At 39.5% G+C, this 23,200-nt stretch overlaps 1 protein-coding gene across 2 annotated transcripts in view; it reads left to right on the top strand.

Annotated features, from left to right (window-relative positions):
- agmo (alkylglycerol monooxygenase) overlaps nucleotides 1-23,200 on the top strand; it is a 342,658-nt gene that overhangs the window by 187,551 nt on the left and 131,907 nt on the right. For both annotated transcript variants that reach the window (XM_059971351.1, XM_059971352.1), the window contains 3 exons: nucleotides 7-102; nucleotides 11,473-11,539; nucleotides 21,283-21,348. In XM_059971351.1, the coding sequence (XP_059827334.1) occupies nucleotides 7-102; nucleotides 11,473-11,539; nucleotides 21,283-21,348 (229 nt within the window). The remainder of the gene's footprint in view (nucleotides 1-6; nucleotides 103-11,472; nucleotides 11,540-21,282; nucleotides 21,349-23,200) is intronic.

The raw sequence follows: 23,200 nt of genomic DNA, 5'->3' as shown, positions 1-23,200 counted from the left end.
TTCCAGGTCTTTAACCTTCCAATGGCTCTCTTCATACCTCCATCAGTATTTGCTGTACATATCCAGTTTAACCTGCTATATCAGTTCTGGATTCACACAGAGGTATTTGCAATGGCTTTTAAATATCAGTGCCTTTTAATAAACCAGTATTTTTTCTATGTTCTTGACTTTGAGTATCATCGTTCAGGAACTGTAGCTGTTAAAAGAAACTTCTGCTTTTGCATTGTTTACCATTTTCTTCTAAATCTGAGTGTCTTGTTCTGTAAACAGTCAATGTAGACTTTGTAAGATCAAACAAGTAATGTTTTCAAATCAATTGGCAAAACACATGATCTTTTTTCTTTGAATAGTGGGAGTAACGACCGTGGGCAGAGCTGTTGATGTTCATGGGATGATGGGCAAGTGGAAAATCCTTTTGATATTGGCTGGAAAAATCCTAGCAGGATATGCAGATTAAATGAGATTTCATATTTGATTTTGTAGAAGTATTTTGGGATGAAGTGTGATGGATGTTATTTTCAAGGACTTGAGAGGCTTATTGCTAACCTCAGCTTTCTAGCCCTGCCGCATGACCTGTCCAAAGGGTCAAAGTATTGATTTTATTTTATTTTGAAATATAGGCTTTACAGACCCAATGATTTGCAACACCTAGCAATCCACTAATTTAACCCTAACCTAATCTCAGGGCAATTTACAATGACCAATTAACCTACTAATCAGTAAGTCTTTGGAATGTGGGAGGAATCTGAACCTCCTAGAGGAAACCCACAAACTCATGGAAAGGATGTATAAACATCTTACAGAGGATGCTAGAATGACAGAAAGATGGAGTAATAGAAAGAAGAATAGAATTCATTCCTCAGCCCACAAAAAGTCTCCAATGATTCCTGGCATTAACTTGATTCAATTAGGACAAATAAGAGGTGGTTGTGGCAGGCAGAGAAATGATTATAGGATTGCTTTGAGTCAGTGAACTGAGCTGTGTTCAGGCACTTATCTAGAGATCTCAATGGATACACCATGCATAATGGACTTTGTTAAAACATCTGTAGATGTGTCGGTCCCCACTAAGTCACTCAGAGTCTTCTCCAATCAGATGCCCTGGATAAAACATGACACCCAGAATTTGCTGAGGGCCAGATCAGAGGCGTTGATCAGAAGTCTGGAGATCAAGAAAACTGCAAGAGGTGTACGATCTCCAGAAAGCCATCTCATGGGTGAAAAGGAGATTCTGGACCAAATTGGAATCAACGAGGGATGCTCAACAGTTGCGGCGGAGCCTGAATGCAATCACCTCCTACGAGGTTAAATCAAGTTACAAGGATGAAAGCTGGACATCACTTCCAGATGAGCTCAATGCCTTCTATGTACACTTTTATCATCAGAACATGGAGGAACCTCCCAATGATCCTTTGATTTCAGTACCTGAAGCTGACATGCCTTCAAGAGGGTGAATCCACAGAAAGCATCCAGACTGGATGGGGTACCTGGCTGAGTGCTGATGGCCTGTGCTGACCAACTGGCTGCATTGTTCACTGAGATCCTTAACCTCTCACTTCAGCAATGTGGGATATCCACCTGCTTCAAGCAGGCTTCAATTGTACCAGTGCCCAAGAAGAGCGTGATGATCTACGGTGTCAATGACTATTGTGCAGTAGCACATACGTACACGTTGATGAAGTGTTCTGAGAGGCTGGTGTTGAAACATATCAGCTCCTGTCTGAGTAGCGACTTGGATCCACTTCAGTTTGCCTGCTGGAGCGACTGGTCTGCAGCAGATGTCACCTCTTTGGCTCTTCACTCAATACTGAAACATCTGGACAGCAAAGATGCTTACATTAGGATGTTCTTTATCAATTACAGTTCTGCACTTAATACCATCATCCCCTTGAAACTAATTGTGATTTAAGCATGGCAACGCCGTGACTTACGTAGGAGTCTGTGGAGATTTGGCAGGATGTCTAAAACTTTCACAGTATTCTATAGATGTGTAGTGGAGAGTGTATTGACTAGCTGCATCATGGCCTGCTGTGTAAATACCAATGCCTTTGAACTGAAAAATCCTACAAAAAGTAGTGGATTTGGCCCAGTATATCACGGGTGATGCCCTTGATGCACCATCAATAACTCAGTCTGAGATGTAAGGCAAGATATCGGCTTTTATTGACTGGAAGAAGAAACCAGCAGTGAGTGACCACAATACTACATCCTGGAGACTGAGAGGCCGGGCTCAGGCCTTGATCGCCTTTATACAGGGGTCTGTGGGAGGAGCCACAAGAGCAGTCAGCAGGGGGCGTGTCCAGATAGGTATATGTAGTTCACCACAGCCCTCCCAACCATTGAGCACATCTACATGAAAAGCTGTTGAAGGAAAGTACAATCCATTATCAGAGCTCTTCACTCCCAGGCCATGCTCTTTTCACGCTGCTGCCATCAGGAGGAAAGTACAGGAGCCTCAGGACTCACACCACCAGGTTCAAGAACAGTTACTACCCCACATCAGGCTTTTGGACAAATGGGATAGCCACACTCATCTGCCCATCCACTGAGATGTTCCCATAACCAATTACACCTGAGCAATCATTGCCCAGTTTGCCAAGATACTTAACTTGGGGCTTATCACCAACAATGTTGAGAGGGCCTACAGAGAGGAGGTGGAAGTAATTGATCCTGGTGCCAGGCAAGTCACCCCTTCCTTAATGCCAAAAAGACAAATGTGATGCTTATCAACTTCAGGAGAACTTGCACCATTCCAAGTCCCCTTTACACCGGTGCACAGCAGTGGAAACCTGCAAGTGTACATCTTGCACAAACTCTCATGGTCCAAGAGCACATACTACACAGTCGGGAAAGTTCACCAATGCCTCTACTTTCTGAGGAGGCTGAAGGGAGCTGGACTTTGCACATCCATACTCATGTCATTCTGCAGGCGCACAGTAGGGAGCATCTTAGCAATTACAGCTGGGTACAGAAACTGCACTGTGACGGACAGGAAGGCTCTACAAAGGGTGGTGGAAACTGCCCAATGCATTACCGGCACCAGACTAGCCACCATGAAGGACACATACACTGAGAGGTGCCAGGTAAGGACCAGAAACATTATGAATACTGCTGCTCGTTGACTGGTTGTCCCACTCCCATCAAGAAGGAGGATATATAGCAAGTACACCAGGACCACCACTCTCAAAAAGCAGTTGCTTCCTTCAAGCAGTAAGGCTGATCAAAATATCGACTCACTAACTCACCCCTCTGCACCCCCCCAACCAGCACTCTTACATTTTTTTCTGTCACTCACTTTATGTACAGACACTCTTGTGCTTAGCATCACTTTATGGACATACAATCGATGTATGTATATAAGCTAACTAGTGTATTTATATTCATTGTGTTTCTTCTTATTATATTCTTTATCTTTTTGAGTTTTTGTACTGCATCAGATCTGGAGTAACAACTATTTTGTTCTCCTTTACGCTTGTTTACAGGAAATGACATTAAATATGTGCTGAGAACTATTTGACTAAACCTAATTGTGTATCATTAAAAATAACGCAAACAGTGTTTAACTACTTTGGAAGATTCTCCTCCTTGGTAAGAGTGGGGTGGGTGAGCTGTGGGTATTCGTGTACACAGACAGGGATGTAAGCTAGTTCTTGAAGAGTAGGTGGATACAATTTATCTACCATATATCATGAATATTCGGAAATCTATATCAGATAGGCCTTAAAATTTTATTTTAGATTCAGGGCTTTGCAGACAAGAAGCACAGTACCATCACATCACAGATGTACACAGATCATTAAATGTCAAATTAAGGTGTTTTTACAAAAAGCAATCTTAGATCTTGTATCAAACGGGTTGGAGGAAAGTCATTTTTGTATAGCTATTCCGATCCCTATTGTGATCATATCTAGACCCTGTAACTCTCCAGCCAGAACCTCCCTTTATACTGTGATGCCAGTTGTGTTATCACTGAGGCATCTATTTAATGAGTATATCAGCTACCAAATGCTGGATCAAATATTTCAAGTCAGTTTAAGGGAATGTAATGAGCTTGGGAAGTATCTGTGAGGTCATCTCTAAAAGCTGCCTGCTCATGTTTGCCAGTCTCAGCAGGGTCCCTTGCAGTACCAAAAAAAAACCATGAAATTAGTCCAGGGCGCTCCTCAATGTATTCAAACTGAGCCATGGTCATAATAAGGAACTTTAAGTTACCGATTAAATTTGTCCTAATGGGAACTGGTGTGTGACAGCATTAAGTGTGCACATGATGCCAAGAAAAGATCAGGCATACTAAATCTTGCTCATGCACAGATGTACCCAGTAGGTTTTTTGCATTTGATGCAGTTTTACCTGGAAATGATTCTTTGGCCAATCTATTCTAGGTAAAGTCAAATTTTGATTTGAATGCCTAAAAATAGAATGAACTATGATCCAGTTTTTAGACATTGGCAGAAAAGCTCAACTGTCAGTGAGTATTAGAAGAGAAAGAAACAGAAGCAATACTCCATATCAGTGATCTTTCATTGGAATTGAGAGGCTTTAAGATATAAAGAAATGTGGAAGAAGAAGGAACAAATGAAAGATCTGTTACGCGGCAGAAACCAGAAAAGAATAATGACTGAAGAAGATAGTGCAAGACGAAGCAAGGTATGATGGAATGAGAAGTTTGAGGATGTGTAAAAGGAAGAGCCAGAATCATCGGAAATTACATGAGGAAACTGTTGTAGATGCTAGAAATCTGAAACACAAACAGTGAAAGTGAGAAATTTTCCATTCAGAAAGTTATAATTCTTTTGGGAAGCTCATAGGGTTTTCATTACTTCTGTCACAGTGCCACATAAATGATTTTGCTCATATTCAGCGGGATATCTGCCTTCTTGTAGTTTGTAGTTAAATATGTTTTCTTTTACTTTGAATAGGGTTAAAGCATCAAATTTCATGTCCTTAGCAGAATCATAACTTGTTTCTATTTTTTTTAGCTATGTTTTACAGGATGTATTTCAAAGGGACTGTAAAGTTTGGCTTTTATATGTTTATTGGAACTGGAAGCACTTGTATAGCAGAATAAATATGACATTAGATCTCACTGAATACCCTGTATCTGATGCATTTCAATGTACACATAATTAATCTAGAACATGAACATAGTAATGTCATTTAGAATAAACCTGCCTCCCCCCACCCCGCCGAAAGACCAGTTGATTGATTAAATCTTTTCAGTGATCCATTGGTTCAAGGCATTGTACATTGTATGGCAGAGTATTCAAATTTCTGTTCATGAATCATTTCAAATAACATTAGAGAATCCCATATTCCCTATATTCAAATAAAGTTCATTGTTTATTTGGTTAGGACTCACAATGGGTAAAAATGTGAATGGACACAAATATAGGAGATGGCGGGTAAAATGTGTTTGAAGCTTTGCCATGATCTGACAAGTAATGCAAGTTCAAAGAAGCTTATGCACTTCTGCTCTTGTTATTTGATGTTCTTATGATTTGTCATGAGTAAGGATTCAAAATATTCATGATTAGGAATATTTCTGTTATATTGTGGTTCAACTTTCCATTGCAAATATAATGAAAGTACTCAGAGTGTAGTGACTCTGTGGAATATTTTTTTTCAATGGTGGGTAAAAGCAAAGCCTTTGAATGCTTTTAAAGTTGTAATAGATTCTTGATAAGCAAGGAAATGAAAAGTGACCTCAAGTTGACAGTAATGTGAAGTTGACCAGATCAGCCACTTTTTCATTAGATGGAAGAGCAGGTTTGAGTGGTAAACACAAAGTGCACTGCAGATGCTGTGGTCAAATCAACACGTACAAACAAGCTGGAGGAACTCAGCAGGTCGGGCAGCATCCGTTGTCTGCTCATTTCAATGCATGCTACCCGACCTGCTGAGTTCCTCCAGCTTGTTTGTATAGGTTTGAGTGGTCTGTCCCTGCTTATATGTTGACTGCTCGTTTCCACAGATGCTGCCCGACCTGCTGAGTTCCTCCAGCTTGTTGTACATGTTGCTTTGACCCCGGCATCTGCAGTGTATTTTGTGTTCTTATATGTTTGTATGCTAATTTAGTGTATACCTAAAGGACATGGCCATTTTAATTTAATATACAGTCCTCTTGAGTTTTTAGAAATATTTAGATCAGTATCACCTTCCTTTGGAAGGAAAGATGTTGCTTGTATTTTGCTGTCAACCAATGAACTACACTCCACTAAGCAAATTACAACTCTTAATAATTATATGAAACACTTTTAAGATCACTTCTGTTTTTATTCCTATGTACAAATATTGTCACTTCTGTTTCTCTGCTTGGGTGAAAATACTATTTTGTATTTATTTAAATATTAAAAAGTTCCTCACCAGATAAGAAAACAGTTACCTTCATGTAAGTTAGATCTTGGAATGAATTTCAAAGAGTGCAAACATAAAGGCTTTGAAGTATCCTATGGATTAACCTTCTTTCACAGCCACCCCTACAGGGAACATATACACAGCGTGGCCACAAATCCATCTGTATAAACACAAAGTTTAGTGTCAAACATTGATACAACATTTCAGTTTACTTTAGTGTGCAAATTAAGTCTAATGATTTATCCACATTGTGGCAGGAGACAAGAACAATCCCAACAATAAGTTTGCTTTTGCTTTTTTGGCCATATATTACAGACTTTCTCTTTAAATTCTAGCATAAAATTCAGCTTTAATAATTTCTCTTCATCCTTTGAAAATATGCAAGGCAAAAATACATTTCTGCAATTACAAAATTATTATTTTTGGAGATAAGAGAATGTTTTGTTAGTACAGCAGCAATTTCCTTCTTTTATTATTAGTTTTACTAAAACATTGCATTTCATAAAAATGCATTCTTTGTACATTTCAATCTTTGGGAATAATGAAGGTTCCATTTGTCACATCTCTGATTTTGGTTAATTTCATCACAGATTTACTGAGTTATAATTAAGTTTGTGCCTGGAACCATGCCATACTGCAGAAGTAAAGGCGTTTCCTCAACTGACACTTGCTGGAAATCTTTCTCCCTTTCCTTCCCGCTCTCTCCCTTTCAGCTTTAAGGGCTGAATACTTCTACATGTCATAGACCACTGCCTGTTGGGGATTGCAGTGCCGTTGAAGCCAACCAGTAGCATGTTCTAACTATCTTAGTGTGTTTGCATCTCTTTATCTGAGATTAAATTCCAATGTATCATTGAAGAACTTCCTTAGGTTGCCATGGGATCACTAACCATGGACCAAGAATCTGGTGTCCAATCCAGTGGAATTGGCCCTTGAAGATAATTACCATTGACATCAGTTTCTGTGAGGATGTGTTGGCATCAGTGTAGTGGTCTTTTGATGTGGTAAAAGAGAACATACAGGGGCATCCTTGGTGGCAGCTTTCCAGGTACTTTGGGTTTTTTTTAGTCATTTACTCTGGTCTTCTATAACAAGAAAGACTTTGACTTGGGCTGGCTAAGCAAGTTCTGATGAAGATGAAGATCTCAGTGATGGAGGAGGTGTAAGGGGATGTCTGGATCCCAAGGAGTGAAATTTCCAACTCAGCACAAACAGAAACCATCTAGTATCTGTGTGCTTTAGTGGAAGCTTCAATATCTGAAGATTGCAGTGAGGCTAACTAATTTTTTCCCTCTCCCTTTTCTCTTCTTCTATTCCCTGCTCTGGCCTCTTGTCTCTTCCCCTCCCTACCTATCACCTCCCCCTGGTGCCCTTCCTGTTTCCCTCTCTCCTGTGGTCCAGTCTTCTCTCCTATCAGACTGCTGTGAGTTTCAGGGATGGAGGACCTCAAAGAAAATCTGATGGTGTGGACATGATCGAGGATGATATTTGCTTGATTTGCAACATGGTTTGAAATATTGATTTGAATGTGATCTTAACTCTCTCCAAATCTAAAATCCATGGAACAGAATAAACAGAGGGAGCAAATAATGAATCACAAAATCAATTAATGTTTTCAAGAGGAAGAGATCCCCTATTTTTACTTTGGAAGTAAAATGGTAAAATTCTTTCACTTCAAGTTCATTTTAATTTTATAAATAGAGATTACTCCTGATTATGTAATGACATGAGAATATAGTGTTCACATTGAATGACCAGGCTATTTAAATGCAGATTCTTTAAGAATAGGCTGTAGATTAAAAAGGAAACTCCACCTCATTTTCTAATCAGAGACTGCTATACATTGCAAATCAACCATCATCCAGGCCATGTTTATTGGGTTATAAGTGGAGGTCAAAAACGCAAATATGCCATGTGTCTGAATCACTTTCAGACACAATGGTTTAATGTGTTGCTATGGGAAGAAGCTGAAAAGAGAAACCACAAAAGTTCACACTCAAGATATTCCTCTTATGATTTTCTCTGATATGGAAACAATGAGTGCTTGTAGCAGTGATTGAAGTGGGAGTTTAACATGTAGTGTCTAAACCTACAGCTAAAATGTTCCATCCAAATTATGTGTTTATATTTTAGTTTCATGTGAAATATTAAGAAATTAATTTTAATATTTACTTGACTGAAAATAATTTAAGGCAGTATCAGTTTTGCTCCTATCTATCCAGACTTTAATGGGCAGAATACAGAGGGGTGCAAATTAAATTCTTGCTTAGTTCACTGCTACAAGTGAACAGATTTGATAAAGTTGGTGGCTGCAAGCCTCGGGGTTTCAGACTGAGCAGGCTACAACCGACATAATGACTGAGTTGAAGGGATCAGTGAATCCAAGTTTATTTATGCTACAAACAAGATGTGGAAGTGAACTGACAGAAGCATTTCCTGAGGGTGCATGGTTTATAGAAGGTTTTAAGTGAGTAGGTAAGAAGATGGCAGTTCGGGGGCAATTTAGACAAATATGATGCTTTTTCACTTCAATAACAAAGAGAGGAAAACAGTCTATTGTTGTAAATGGAGCTTAAGTGTTCAATTTTAGTGTTCACAGAGAACTGGATAATATACCTTATCAATTGCAAAAAAAGTTACCATGCAGTACAGCAAACATTTAGGAAAACAAACTACAGTACATAGCTTTTTATTGCTAGCAGGCTGCTCTGCAAGAGTGAGAAAGCCTTATCATATTTGAACTGGCTTTGATGATGAAATCACATCTGCAGTACTCATACATTGTTTTAATCTCCTTATCTCAGGAAGCCTATATTTGACTTGGAGGGAGTGTGACTAACACTTAGCAGGTTCCTGAGATGACAAACTTGTCTTACAAAGAAAAACATATGTAGAATGCACTGGAATTCTTTGGACTTAAGAGGCATAAGAAGTGAACTCTTTGAAAAGTGTAGTTTCTGCAAAAGTACATAAGATGATTGGAATTAAACCACACACACCAACAAACTCCAATCCACCTGACCCATGGTCACCATTGCACATGTAAGATCAGTCTTTTGGATAGTGAACCCGTGAAAACTATCTGGCCATGGCCATGTCTTTAGATCCTGCACAAATCAGCTGGCAGGGATATTTGTAGACATTGTTAAACTCCCCCCACTTCAATCTGGATTCCCATGTGCTTTAAGAAGACAACTACCATCCAATAACCTAAGTAAAATAAGGTTACATGCCTTAATGATTACCAACCTGTATGTCTGATGTCCACCACTAGGAAGTCCTTTGAGAGGCTGGTCATAGTAAGCACTAACTCCAGCCATCCAGACCATCTCGACCTACGGCAATGTGCCTGCCATCAAAACAGGTCTACAGCAGATGCCAGGTCCCTGGCTTGATACTCATTTCTGTAGCATCTAGACTAGAGCTCCATTTTCAATACTCCAATTGCAAACAAGCTTAGTTCCAAGCTCTTTGACATAAGATTCAGTGCGTTCCTCTACAACTGGAACCTTAACGTCTTGAGGTCAAGACTACAATCAGTAAGGATAGGCAAGTAACACTTCCACCATGATATGAGTATTCTCAATACTGGTGCCCAACAAAGCTGCATCCTCAGCCCTCTGCTCTGCTGCCAATTTTTTTTCTCAACTTTGTGGTCGAATTCTATTTTAAGTCCACCTACATGTCTGTAGGTGATATCACCAAAGGTGAGCCAAATCAGAAATAACAATGAATTGGAATACAGGAAGGAAATAGAGAGCCTGGTGCAATAGTGTCATGACAACATCTTTCCCTCAATGCCAGCAAAACAAAATAGCTGGTCACTTCAGCCCACAATGTTGTGCCAACCCTCAAACCCTGCCTCCCAGATAACCCCCCATCTTAAATTCCTCCATATACCTGCCCTGGTAGTCCAGGATTAAGGGCAGGAGGAATTGTTTCCACTTAATGCTGTAGGTTTTTAGAATTCTCTGCAGCAGAGAGTTGTGAATATTCAATTATTGATATTTAGGATCAAAGGATTTTTTATATCCAGGGAAATCCGTGGATTAGGAAGCAAAGTGGAGTAAGAAATCAGCTATGCCTACTGCATAGACTGCTGCTATGCCTACTTTTTTGTTCTGATTCGCATACTGTAGATACAATGTTACACTGTCATGGAAAATAGAAATTATAGATTTGGATGTACATTCTTCAATGCATTTGGAAGAGACATGCTTCCAAAATCGGTTTCAAAACACTATTTTGTTACAAACATAAGAGAAATGAATATGTAAGCTGTGTTAATAAGCATCACTGTCATGTATGAATAATGAGTATGACCAGGATATTTTTACACTTTGTTCTGAATTATATATCAAAAGGTAAAACATTCAGAGAAAGTGTGGAAAAGAAAGACGGCATTGAAATTTAACAGCAGAAAAAGGGACATTGAAATACCCGAGGAAAATTTTAAAAACCCATCAACTGACATTACATGGGAATCTTTTACCAACTGATAATCCTCAGCAATATATCGACACACAAATTCTGATGTAAACTTTGAATTCTCTAAGACAGTACATTCAGAATGGGAATGGGAGCCCTGCAAAAACTGTATCAATACTAATTAGATGGCAATTTAAGTTTGTATTTATGAGTGACTGAGAGTTCTTAAACATTTTTATACAGAGAGAATCTATTATTTCAATTATTTTGCAGAGTTTATCAAAATAATTTTTTGTTCTCTACAAATTTTGAGAGAAATGAACAAAAGCAGGACTGCTTAAATAAATCAAAGTTTCCATTTGAGAAAATGTTGAATCGCTTTGAGACTTCAACACATTGAGACTATCATTGCCCATCTAAGCCACAGACTAAACTTGCCTTCTACCTTGCTATTTCCTTTAAAATAAAACAACTTTAATTAGCAGTCCATTCAGGGATATTCAGTTTAAATAAAAGTCAAAATAGTCCTTATGGTAGCTATTACAATGTGATACTCTCAACATCTGCTTTTCTGTCATTTTGAGTTTAAAAATAAAATTGTTTCCTAATCCCTTGAGTTGGCTGTGGATAGTTATTTTTCGATTTTGGCATTAAAGCCCAGTGTTAAATGGTTTCCTGACTCTGTTGCAGATAATTGGTAACCTTGGGCCTCTGGAACTGATCCTCAACACACCCAGTCACCACAGAGTCCACCATGGTGAGTCTGGCTTGATAGAATGGCCTTCTGTGTTGTAAAATATGCAATATTTCCGGCTGTCTGGAAAGCTGTCAGCAAACATTTTCCACGTTATTTTTTATTTAGTGGTTTTGAAGAGATTATTAAAATATATTGTATCAAAGGGATTAAATCTCATTTATGAAGTAATAATGTTTCTCAAGGATTTTACCTTTAAAGCAAAACCTATGTTTGGAGAAGTTTGTATCTGAATGTACCCAGTTTACAACATAGCATGGTTCAGCTTCGCCAAAAATAAAGGAAAGCATGATAGACCAAAATGAAATAGCTTTATAAACTTAAAACTCAAATTGTTGTTCCTGTTTGAAATATTATTGTGTTAACAATATTTATCATATTTTGAATACTGCATATACAGAGCGGCGATTGTCTAAAATGCAGCAATTGATTCAGAATTAAATTGAATGGGATTGAATGGAAATCAGGTTGATTCAGAATTGCTGCAAAATAATCAGATAGACGGTTCGCAAATTAACCTTCCAAACAGCCTATGCATTAAGGATTGTACAATTGATGCTGAAGCAATGCAAGGCTTTTTTTCTGATCGACCTCTGTACAGAAGTTAATTACTGTATATTAATACAGGCACGATCAAAGTATCCTTGGTTCGGGTGCTGCATTCTTTTGCAGTATGCTCTCAGGAAAAACATTTTTTGACGGCAAGAGTTTAGCTTCTTAAGCTGACTGTCAAGACTGAGTCTTAAGATTGTACAACATGGAAGCAGGCTCTTCGGACCAAGTTGTTCAAGCCATCCAAGTTGTCGACCTAAACTTGTATCATTTGCCTGCATATAATGCATATCCCTCTAAACATTTCCTTTCCCCATATCTGTCGAAATGCCTTTTCACTATTGTAATTGTACCTGCCTTTACCTTGTCTTTGGGCAGCTCATCCGTATACCCACCATCCTGTTTGTTAAAGGTTGCCCCTCAGGTCCTCTTTAAATCTTACCCCTCTCACCTTAAATCTGTGTCCTCCAGTTTTTGACACCTACCCTGGGTAAAAGAATGCGACCATTCACCTTACCTATGCCTCTCCTGAATTTAAATACCTAGGTCACCAATGCCCTGTGGAAGTAAGCTCCAGCCTATGCAGTCTCTCCTTCTACCTCAAGATGTGCAGTCCTGGGAAGTTATCTTTGAATCTTTTCTACACCCTTTCCAGTGTATTATCATCCTTCCTATAACTAGCCAACTAGCATTGCACACAATATTCAAGTTGCAGTCTGACTAATATCTTGTACAGCTGTAACAGGATGTCCTAACTGTTGTACGAAGAGTCCTGGTCAAAGAAGGCAAGTGTGCCATGTGTGTTCTCCACCACCATCTACCTGTGTCACCACTTTTAGGCAACTATGTTCTTGTACCCTACGTCTGTCTGTTTTACGACACTCTGCAGAACCCTTGTAAGTCCTGACTGGTTTAATTTACTAAAGTGTAAAACTTCGCACTGTCTGATTCAATGTAAGAAATATTGCAAGAATCAAAGGAGAGGCAGATGAACTCAGGGCATGGATCAACACCTGAAATTGTAAATTGTAGCCATTAGTGAGACTTGGTTGCAGGAGGGGCAGGACTGGCAGCTCAATATTCCGGGGTTCTGTTGTTTTAGACGCAACAGAACAGGAGGGATGGCAAGGGAAATGTCATGGCAGTGCTCAGTCAGGACAGACTGGAGAACTTGTCTAGTGAGATGTTGGGGTGGAAATGAGTAATAAGAAAGGTATAACATGTTAATGGCGCTATATTACAGACCAGCCAGCAGTCCACAGAATTTAGAGGAAAAATTGCAAACTGTTGCAAGAAACGTAAGTTATACTAGGTGATTTTAAATTTCCACATGTTGATTGGGAATACTATAAAAGGACTAGATGGGATAGAGTTTATCAAATGTGTTCAGGAAAGTTTTCTGGATAAGTACATAGAACGCCCTATGAGAGAATGTGCAATTATTGATCCGCTATTAGGGAAGGTGACAGAAGTTTGTACAGCGGAACACTTTGCATCTAGAAATCACAATGCCATTAATTTCATTTTAAATATGGAAAAAGTTAGGTCTGGTCTACAGGTTGATATTCAAAATTGGGGAAAGGCAAGTTTTGATGGTGCAAGAGGATATGGCAAGTGTGGATTGGGGCAGGCTGTTTTCTGGCACAGGTGTACTTAGCAAGAGGGATACATTCAAAAGTGAAATTTTGAGAGTACGAAGCTTGTATGTGCTTGTATATGCCTGTAAGAATAAAAGGCAAAGATGACAAGTTTAGGGAACCTTGGTTTTCAAAAGACATTGAGGCCTTGGTTAAGAAATACAAGAGAAAGAAATTGAGAGAGCTGAAAGAAGGCATGAAGTTGCCTTAGCAGACAAGGTGAAGGAGAATTCCAAGGAATTCTGTAGAATTCTGTAGATATGTTAAGAGTGAACGGGACAAAGTTAGTCCACTGGAAGATCTGTGTGGAGCCAAAAGAAATGAGGGAGATCTTAAATGCATTTTTGCTCAGGAGAAGGACAAGGTCTATAGAAGTAAGGCAAAATGGCATGAACATTATGAAGGGTACACAGATTATGGAGGAGGAGTTGTTTATTGTTTTGAGGCAAATTAGGGTGGATAAATCCCCAGGACCATACAAGGTGTTCCCTCAGACCCTATGGGAGGCAAGTACAGAAATTGCTGGGGCCTAGCAGAGATATTTAAATCACCCTTAGCAATAGGTGAGGTGCTAGAGGATTGGAGTATAGCCAATATTGTTTCACTGTTTAAGAAAGGCTCTAAAAATTAACCAGCAAATTATAGGTCAGTAAGTCTGACATCAGTAGTGGGAAAGTTATTTGAAACTATTCTAAGGGACTGAGTATATAAATATTTGGATAGACATGGACTGATTATGGATAGTCAGCATGGCTTTGTACATGTCAGGTCATGTCTAACCAATCTTATAGAGTTTTTTGAGGAAGTTACCAGGAAAGTTGATGAAGGTAAGGCAGTGGATGTTGTCGACAAGGACTTAGCAAGGACTTTGACAAGGTCCTGCATGGGAGATTGGTCAAGAAGGTTCAATCATTCGGCATTCAAGATGAGGTAGTAAATTGGATTAGATGTTGGTATTGAGGGAGAAGTGAAAGAGTGATAGTAGATGGTTGCCTCTCAGACTTGAGCCCTGTAACAAGTGGAGTGCCACAGGGATTGGTACTGGGCCCATTGTTGTTTGTATCTATATCAATGATCTGGATGATAATGTGCTTAACTGCAACACCAAATTTGTGGATGAGACCAAGATTGGGAGTGTAGTGGACAGCACCTCCCCTTCTATAATCCATATGTGGTCGACCTCACTGCTATTTTACCTCAGTTCTATAAATACTTTGTCCATTTATAGTGGAAGTACAGATGCAAAATATCCATTTAAGATTTCCCATATCCCTTTTGGCTCAAAGCATAGATTGTCATTCTGATCTTCCAGACAACCCCTGTAATCCTTTTGCTCTTACCATTTCTGTAGAATCCCTTGGGATTCTCCTTCACCTTGTTTGCTCTGGCAATCTCTTGCCTTCTTTTAACCCTCCAGCTTTCCTTCTTAACCATTCTCCATAAGCAGCTCTTTTGTTCCTTGCTGCCTCTACCTACTATGTGCCTTCTTCTTCTTCTTAATGAGGACTTCAATATCTATTGAAAACTAGGGGCCCTAAACTGTTAGACTTGTCCTTTATTCTAACAAGAACATACAAATTCAGTGCTCTCAAATTTCACTTTTGAAGGCCTCGCATTTACTAATCATCCCTTTGCCAGAAAACAGCCAATCCCAATCACTTTTCAGATGCTTTCTGATGCCATCAAATCTTGAAACTAATGGAATGGTAATCACTAGATCTAATGTGTTCCCCTCCACACTTTATATACACCTGCCTGTCTTGTTTCCTAATAGTTCTCCCCATGTTCCCAGGTTCTGCCATTCATTAACTCACTACAGGCCATTTACTGTGGCTAATTAGTGTACCATCCTGCACGGTTTGGGGATGTAGGGGGAAACACAAGCACATTGGGAGAAGCTCAAATGCACATAGGACCACAGCCAACATGCAAGATCAGAACTGGACCGAGGATTCTGTTGCTGTGAGCTAGCAGCTCTGCTGTGCACCATTGTGCCACAGTTGGACTTGATTCCTTTCTTGAAGATAGTCATGGTTGCAGCATTTCTGAAGTCCCCTGGAATATCCCAGATGTGAACTTCAAGGCTGTAGATTTGTGACTGAAGCTCTACATGTCCAGTTTGATGTTTCCACCGGGGATACACCCTCTTTCTGGGGCCTTATTATTTTTTCTGTTGAAATATAGCTCTTACCACTCCTTGTAGCAATGAGGATGGCCTGGGTAGGCTGCTCTGCCATGGAGTTCAGGAGACTCATATCAGGGGACACAGTTGATACTGAGAAGATTGTGAACTGCTTCTCCCAGTGGGTATTAACTGTCTCTTTGTTCTTGACCCAGTGTTCCCCTGTTCCTGAATCTGAGTTGGATGGGGCTTGTGTGGTGGTGCTGAAGGTGGCATTAACTGTGTTGGGGACCTCAGATAGATCATGTCACTCAGTGAGTCATTGACCCTCACGCAATCCCTCCATTCAGTATCTGTTTGTCACATGTTTTCCACTTGGATCTCTTCCCTCAGGAACCTACAGATCTTTTACTTTTCCTTTGAGGAACATCTAGATCATATGATTCTGATCTAGGAACATCTTAAGTTTACGATTAATTCACTCTTATCAGTCCAGTTCTTTCCATTGGAGAAGCTAAGTGTATTGTCACTCAATACAATTATGGAGAACTTTAGGACAGCCCATAAGCTGTGAATATCATGTGGTCTTGTAGACTGGGAGATGACACATTGTGGAGAGACAGTTTTGTAGGATTCTTGTGATCACCTTATGACCAGAAAGAACTTCAAAATTTGAAAACTTTTCCCTCCAAAGAAAACATCTATTTGAAGATATAATATTACTCTTAACATATGCAATCAGTGGCACCTTATCAGGTATACCTTTATGGCTGTCTTTTAATACAAATATCTAATCAGACAATCATATGGCAGCAACTCAATACATTTAAACATTCAGACATGGTCAAGAGGTCCAGTTATTGTTCAGACCAAACAGCAGAATGGGGAAGAAATGTGATCTAAGTGATCTTGACTGCAGAATGTTTGCTGGTGCCAGGTGGAGTGATTTGAGTATCTCAGAAACTGTTGATCTCCTGTGATTTTTATGCCCAAAGAGTTTACAGAGAATGGTGCGAGAAACAAAAAGACATCCAGTGATTGGCAGTTCTGTGGGCAAAAACATCTCAATTAATGAGAGAGGCAAAAGGAGAATGGTGAGACAGGTACAAGTTGACAGGAAGGTGTTTTTAACTCAAATATCCATGCGTTACAACAATAGTGTGCAGAGAAGCATCCTGACTGTACAAGCATGTCAAACCTTGAAGTGGATGGTCTGCTGCAGTAGATGACCACAAACATTCACTCAGTGACCACTTTGTTAGGTACAGGAGGTTCTCAACAAAGTGGCCTCTGAGTGTATGTTGTAATAATATCATTTAAGAAGAATTGTCACTTTGTCTTTCTGCAAATGTTCGGTGTTTGTAGCCAAGGAGCAGTTGAATAATTTTGCACAAATTGAAGCCACATTACTCATTCTGCTGTCGTGCCCTGCAGGAATTAATTGCAGGCATTCTTCAGGCCACTGTAGTGCACCATACCTTCTGCTGCTGTTTTATTAATGATCTTACTTCTACCATTAAGTCAGAAATGTGGGGATGTTTATCGATGGCTGCATGTTTAATTCTAATTAAAATCTCCTCATACTATAATTAAACCCATACTTGCAAGCAGTGCTAGCGAACTACACGACCTGCTGACAGTTCATGAAGCTACTTCTTTTACTTTTTCTTTCAAATATGATTCTACTACTAAGGTACATGTGATTGAAGCCTCTGCTTTACATTTTAATGTTATGTTCTAGTAATCTGAAGCTTTGATGTCTCTGAGGGAGTTCACTGAGGTTTGTTGCAAAGTGTGCATCCTGAAGGCTTGGAAGCCTGGAGACAATGCGTGAGCCCATGATTGAATTCATTGCTTCTCTCTGATTGAGACATTGAAGAATTGGTTGAAGAACAAGAGCAGAGGATGGGTGGGTGTTCCGTGCAGTCTATCTGTGGTTGACCAGTCTTCCTCTTGCTAGCTGCTGTTAGAGGAAAGTGCTGGAGTCTTGGGATCTACGTTACCAGGATTGATCTGTAAGGCTCTTGACTCATTTGGGGTCTTCAAGGCTCACGTTGCATGTGTTTCTGGGTTCTGGTTACACTTTTTGAGCAGTTTGATAGGGGTGATTGATGCAGACTGGGGCACCTCGGCAAAGAATGGCCTTGCAGACGGTGTTGACTAGCGGTGCGAAGCCGAATGGAACTAAACTAAATACTATTGGATTCCTGTTTTGATATTTCATATTCTATGTGTTGTTCACTCGTGTTTTACTGTTAACGCAAATTGTACTTTCTTCTTGCTTGCTGGGTGTTCGATGTTTTCCTAAATGGATTCCTTGATGTCCCTTTGTTTTGTGGCTGTCTTTCAGAGGATGAATCACGGAATTGTACCCTATGAAAATAAATGTACTTTGACTTTGAAAATCAGAAGAGTTTGTGGATAAGGAGCTGAGAAAGAGGATGAGAGGACTAACATCATTTGGGCACAGTTTGAATTATGGTTAACAGAATTATACACTATGCCCCACAGTGTAGGACAACAATATATGATCACGTACTGCACGAAGTGTTTGGGTGAAGCCCTGTAACTGAACAGATTACAATGTGCTAAAGTTCATGTACCTGTGTGGTTGAGTGCAGAATAACATGAAAATTAAATCTGTGACACATTCTTAAACCAACCCTTTGCTCCTCCCCTTTAAAGTCCACATACTAGCTTTAATTGGGCCTCGGTTCTTGTGACATTGGGATCTCCTGCAGAGGTGCTAATCAGCCTAACAACAGGATTAATACTAGCTAATGAGCAGGCAGCGTGATGCCTGCACCAGCTCACACGGGCACACGCTAGTTGTACATTGTGATCCCTACACAACATTGTTCATTAGCATTCAGTTTATTTTTATCTCTATTTTGTTTGCCGCATTCAGGGAACTCTCTTAGCATTTTCTCGATGTTAAGTCATCTGCCTATTATGTCCAGAATTTGTGTTCATGCCTCCAATTTCATTACCGGTGGCATCCCTAGTGGGATATATATATAGATGTTGTAATTTACTTGAGGAATGTTCTTGAAGTTGGTTTCTGAATTAGATAGATAGATACCTTATTGATCACGAAGGAAATCACATTAGCATTACAAGTGCACAGATAAACAAATATTAGAGAGAAGTAAGAAAGTATTAAAAAACTAAGTTACCTTAAAAGTAAGACATTCAAGATTTACAAGTTCACACTGATAAGATGGTAGTGCAGGCGTTACCCCAATATTATGGGTGTACTTTCACACCATCCAGATAAGAAGTGATGGTAGTATTGCACAATATAGCACAGTCTGTCCACAATAGCAGGGTGTGGTATTAAACAGAGCTTAAACAGAGTGCTGGTAAACAAGGGTTAATAACAATCTAACAGGAGGGTGTCATCACTTCTCCCAGTATGGGCTGACTCATTATAGAGTCCAATGGCCAAAGGTAAGAATGACCTCATGTAGTGCTCTTTGGAGCAGTGCAGATGTCTTAGTCTATAACTGAAAGTGCTTCTCTGTTCATCCAAGGGGGCATGTAGAGGCTGAAAAACATTGTCCAGAATCGCTAGGACTTTCCGGAAGGTCCTATGTTCTACCATAGCCTCCAGCATGTCCAGTTTGTCTCCTATAACAGAGCCAACCTTTCTAATCAACTTATTGAGCCTGTTGGCATCACCCGTGTTGATGCCATTGCCCCAACACACCACCACATAGTAGATTGTACTGGTGACAACACTGGTAGAAGTTGAATTGTCAGCTTTGCAGAATCAAAGAGCAAGCTCTAGTACCTTGCTAAATCTATTCATGTGCAAATCTTCATGGGTACTTTTATCAGCCTATGGTGAGTATTATCGGGTTACAGTGAAGCTATGGCTGAACTCAATCTTATTCTTGCCTGAGAGCATCAGTGTCATTTTCCAGCATAGATTGTCTGTATCAGTAGTATGAAGCTTGACAGACTTCTTCCATGCAGATATACGATGGTTTGATGAAAAGGAAATCATGTTTGACAAGTTCATTGGCCACCTTTGGGGAAGGTGCTGTTAATAGTGAAGAAGGTTATCATAGATTACAGGAGGATCCTGATTAGTTAGGGAAGTAGCCAAGGAGAAGCAAATGGATTTCAAATCAAATAAGTGGGAGGTGATGAATTCTGGAAAGTCAACCTAGCATAGAATTTCTACTATTGACTCTCGGACACTAGGGAGTATCACAGAACAGGGGGTCCTAGGAGAGCAAGTGCATAGTTCATTGAAAGTGGCATCACAGGTGGACAGGATGGTCAAAAACAGTGTTTAGTTCTTCGGCCTTCATCAGCCAGGGTGTTGAATATTACAATTAGGACATTATATTGCAATTGTATAAATTATTGGTGAAGCTGCACTGGTATACAGTTTTTGACACCCTGATGTGATTAAATTAGAATGATTTGTGAGGGTATTGCCAATGCTAGAGAGCTTAAGTAAAAGGGAGGTTTGCCAGACTAGATCTTTATTCCTTGGAACATAGGAGGATAAGTGGCAACCTTAGAGAAATGTTTAAAGTTATGAGAAGCAAAGGTAGCATAACGTAACAGTCTTTTCTGCAGTGCAGGGAAGTCCAAACCTGGGCATAAATTTCGGTGAAAGGGGAAAGACTTAAATACGAGGGACTTGAGGGGCAAGTTTGTCATTCAAAGGGTAATAAATGTAGGGAACGAGCTGCCAGAGGAAATGATACCATTTAGAGGTATGGGGCTTGGAGGGATATGAGCCAAACACAGGAAATTAGGACTAACTGGAACACGTGTTCAACGTGGACTTCTTGGGCTGAAGAGCGATATCCATGCTGTATTGCTCCATGACAAGGAGCAGAGTTTTCAGAATAATTTATTATAGAGATGAGGAGGACATCATTCTGTCAGAGATTGCAGAATCTTTATAATACTAATTCTGGTGCTGGAATAATTGAATGCAAGGATCAAATAGAAAAGGATTTTGGACTTCAGGAGAGTCAAAGATTAAGGGGATCTGACAGAAAAATTAAGTTGAGACCAACATAAATGAGAGTGCAGTTCAAAGGTTCATGCTTCAGCTCCCATTTCTGATGTTCTTAACCAGTAAGACAGATCTTAAAAGCTGCTTTAGAATAAACTGCTGGAAGAGAACAGATGCAACGATGTAATGAAAGCAGCATCTGTCTCTGGAATAACTAGATAACAGAATCCTCTCCTAATTTTGTCCAGTCTATGAAACCCTTTAAAAGAATGGGTGTAGATTTTAAATCATGATATGTACAATTCTATGTGTAATTATCCTGCAAAGAATTAGAGACTGAATTTTTTTTCAGTCATATTATTATTGTTAGATTCATAACATATACGAATGAATAAAATGATCCATTATGTATTCCATAAATATTCTTTCTGCTTCTCCCAATGCTGTTCTTCAGGCCGAAATCCATACTGCATTGACAAGAATTATGCTGGGACTCTAATCATTTGGGACAGGATATTTGGTGAGTGAGAAGAACTGCTCTTCTTTGGTAGGTTGGTAAACAATCCAAGCATCTTTTAAACTGACTAGTAAGATAGTGTGTGAGTAAAGTAGTGACATCTTATAAATTTCATAGCAGTATTTTGTATAGAGCAAGTATTTGGACAGCAGAAAACAATACTACGGGTAAAACATCCCTCCTTCTGAAAGCTCTTAGAGGCCATAATGGTTAACTGGCTTTTGGCATTCATGCATTGTAGAGTTCTGTGAAAATGCCTGTTAGTTTGCTTCCTGCAACGCAGTTCAATAGTTTCTATTTTCCAGGGCTGAAAAAAAAATCAGAGAATGGATATAAAAATATCAGGGAGCGTTCTCACAAGGGATATTCCTATAGAATTTCCAGGGTAGTGGGAAGGCATCTGGCATGGTCAGTGGTTCCGTATTCAGTCGCATAGGAACCACACCTCTTAAATCAACATTCTTCAACAAAGGCTCAACATTACTCATCTCTCATATAGAACAAATTGTAATAGAGTGCAGACATAAGGCGTACAATAAATGAAAGCAACACATTGCAAATAACAAACAGGCAAAAGGAATAAAAATAATGTGTATCTAATCTTTATGCTAATCTGCCTATACTTACACGATGGTTTGTAGTATCCTAGACTGCTACAGACTGCGCATATGTGACAAGTGTTCTTCAATAATTCCAATTATAATTATGTGTTTTAAAGGCAAAGGAATGAAGATCATTGCATGTATTTTTGTGTTGACTGATCCTTGCAGAATTGAGTCTTGAATTGTGACCTCCCATGGGCCTTTTCCTACCTGAAATGTGCTGATAACTCTGGAAGCAGACTACTGGATTCAGGCATGGCATTCCCAGCCTGAATCATTACTAAGTACCCTGTAAGTTGAGATCAATGATACCTGTTGACCTTGACTAAAATGGCCTGAAAATGGGAAAACATATAGGCTGCAAGTGTACCATTCATTTCTTCTGAGTCTTTGGCCTGACCAGCAGTCCTTAACCGAACTTCTGGTGATTGTTTAAAAATAAGTTGTGTTATTTTTAAATAGTTTATGCAGAGACAGAAACAAAATCAGGAATATTGAATCTCAGGCAACTTCAAGATTGAACAGCCAATTCCATGAAAAAAATACAACCGAGGTACAGTGGAAGACCGTTATGACTGTTTAGCCTGTTCAGTTAGTTTATAGCCCTGCATCTATCTACATCCTTTACCATCCTTACCTTGTAAAATCGACCATGCTGCCTTTTAAACTTTTCCATAACATTTTGGGGAGAGGGGTGGAATTTAAAAAAAAACAAATGGTATAGGTGACTGTGAAGTAGAGATTGAATGAACTTCTGTTCCAAGTATCAGCTAGCTGTTCTTCACTGATGACTTATTTTGGTCCTGACTCCAAATGTATAATGTCACTGGTAATGACCAGTGTCAGTAATTTCTTTATTTATAATAGTCCTCGTGCCTGCCTTCTTTTCTGATTCTCACTATTCTGCAACAGCGTTCTGGTGTGCAGTGATGTATTCTCCTGAATTAGCATGAGGCAAAGCTTTGTTTCATTACTTTACTCTGGAATCATGATCAGTTAAAGTTCTGGTAATTTTGTAATAAATGAAGAACTTGTACAGTATGTGAGACTTTTTTGTGTACAATGTATTTACTGGAAGGGCGAAGCTGCCTTCTTACAATTTGTATCTCACAGACTCCTTTGGTGTCTGGGTGCAGAATTTTTGAAAAGCTGCTTTTGCTTACAGAGATCATGAGCTCAGTAATAAAGAAGTGTTGGATATCTCCCCAAATGGGTGAAATTGCACATAAATTGCCTGCCAGTTGTGATCATTG

This window comes from Hypanus sabinus, chromosome 6, assembly GCF_030144855.1.
Source record: "Hypanus sabinus isolate sHypSab1 chromosome 6, sHypSab1.hap1, whole genome shotgun sequence".
Classification (NCBI taxonomy): Eukaryota; Metazoa; Chordata; class Chondrichthyes; order Myliobatiformes; family Dasyatidae; genus Hypanus; species Hypanus sabinus.
Note: the sequence above shows the minus strand (reverse complement) of the source record. Positions and strands in the feature narration are given on the sequence as shown.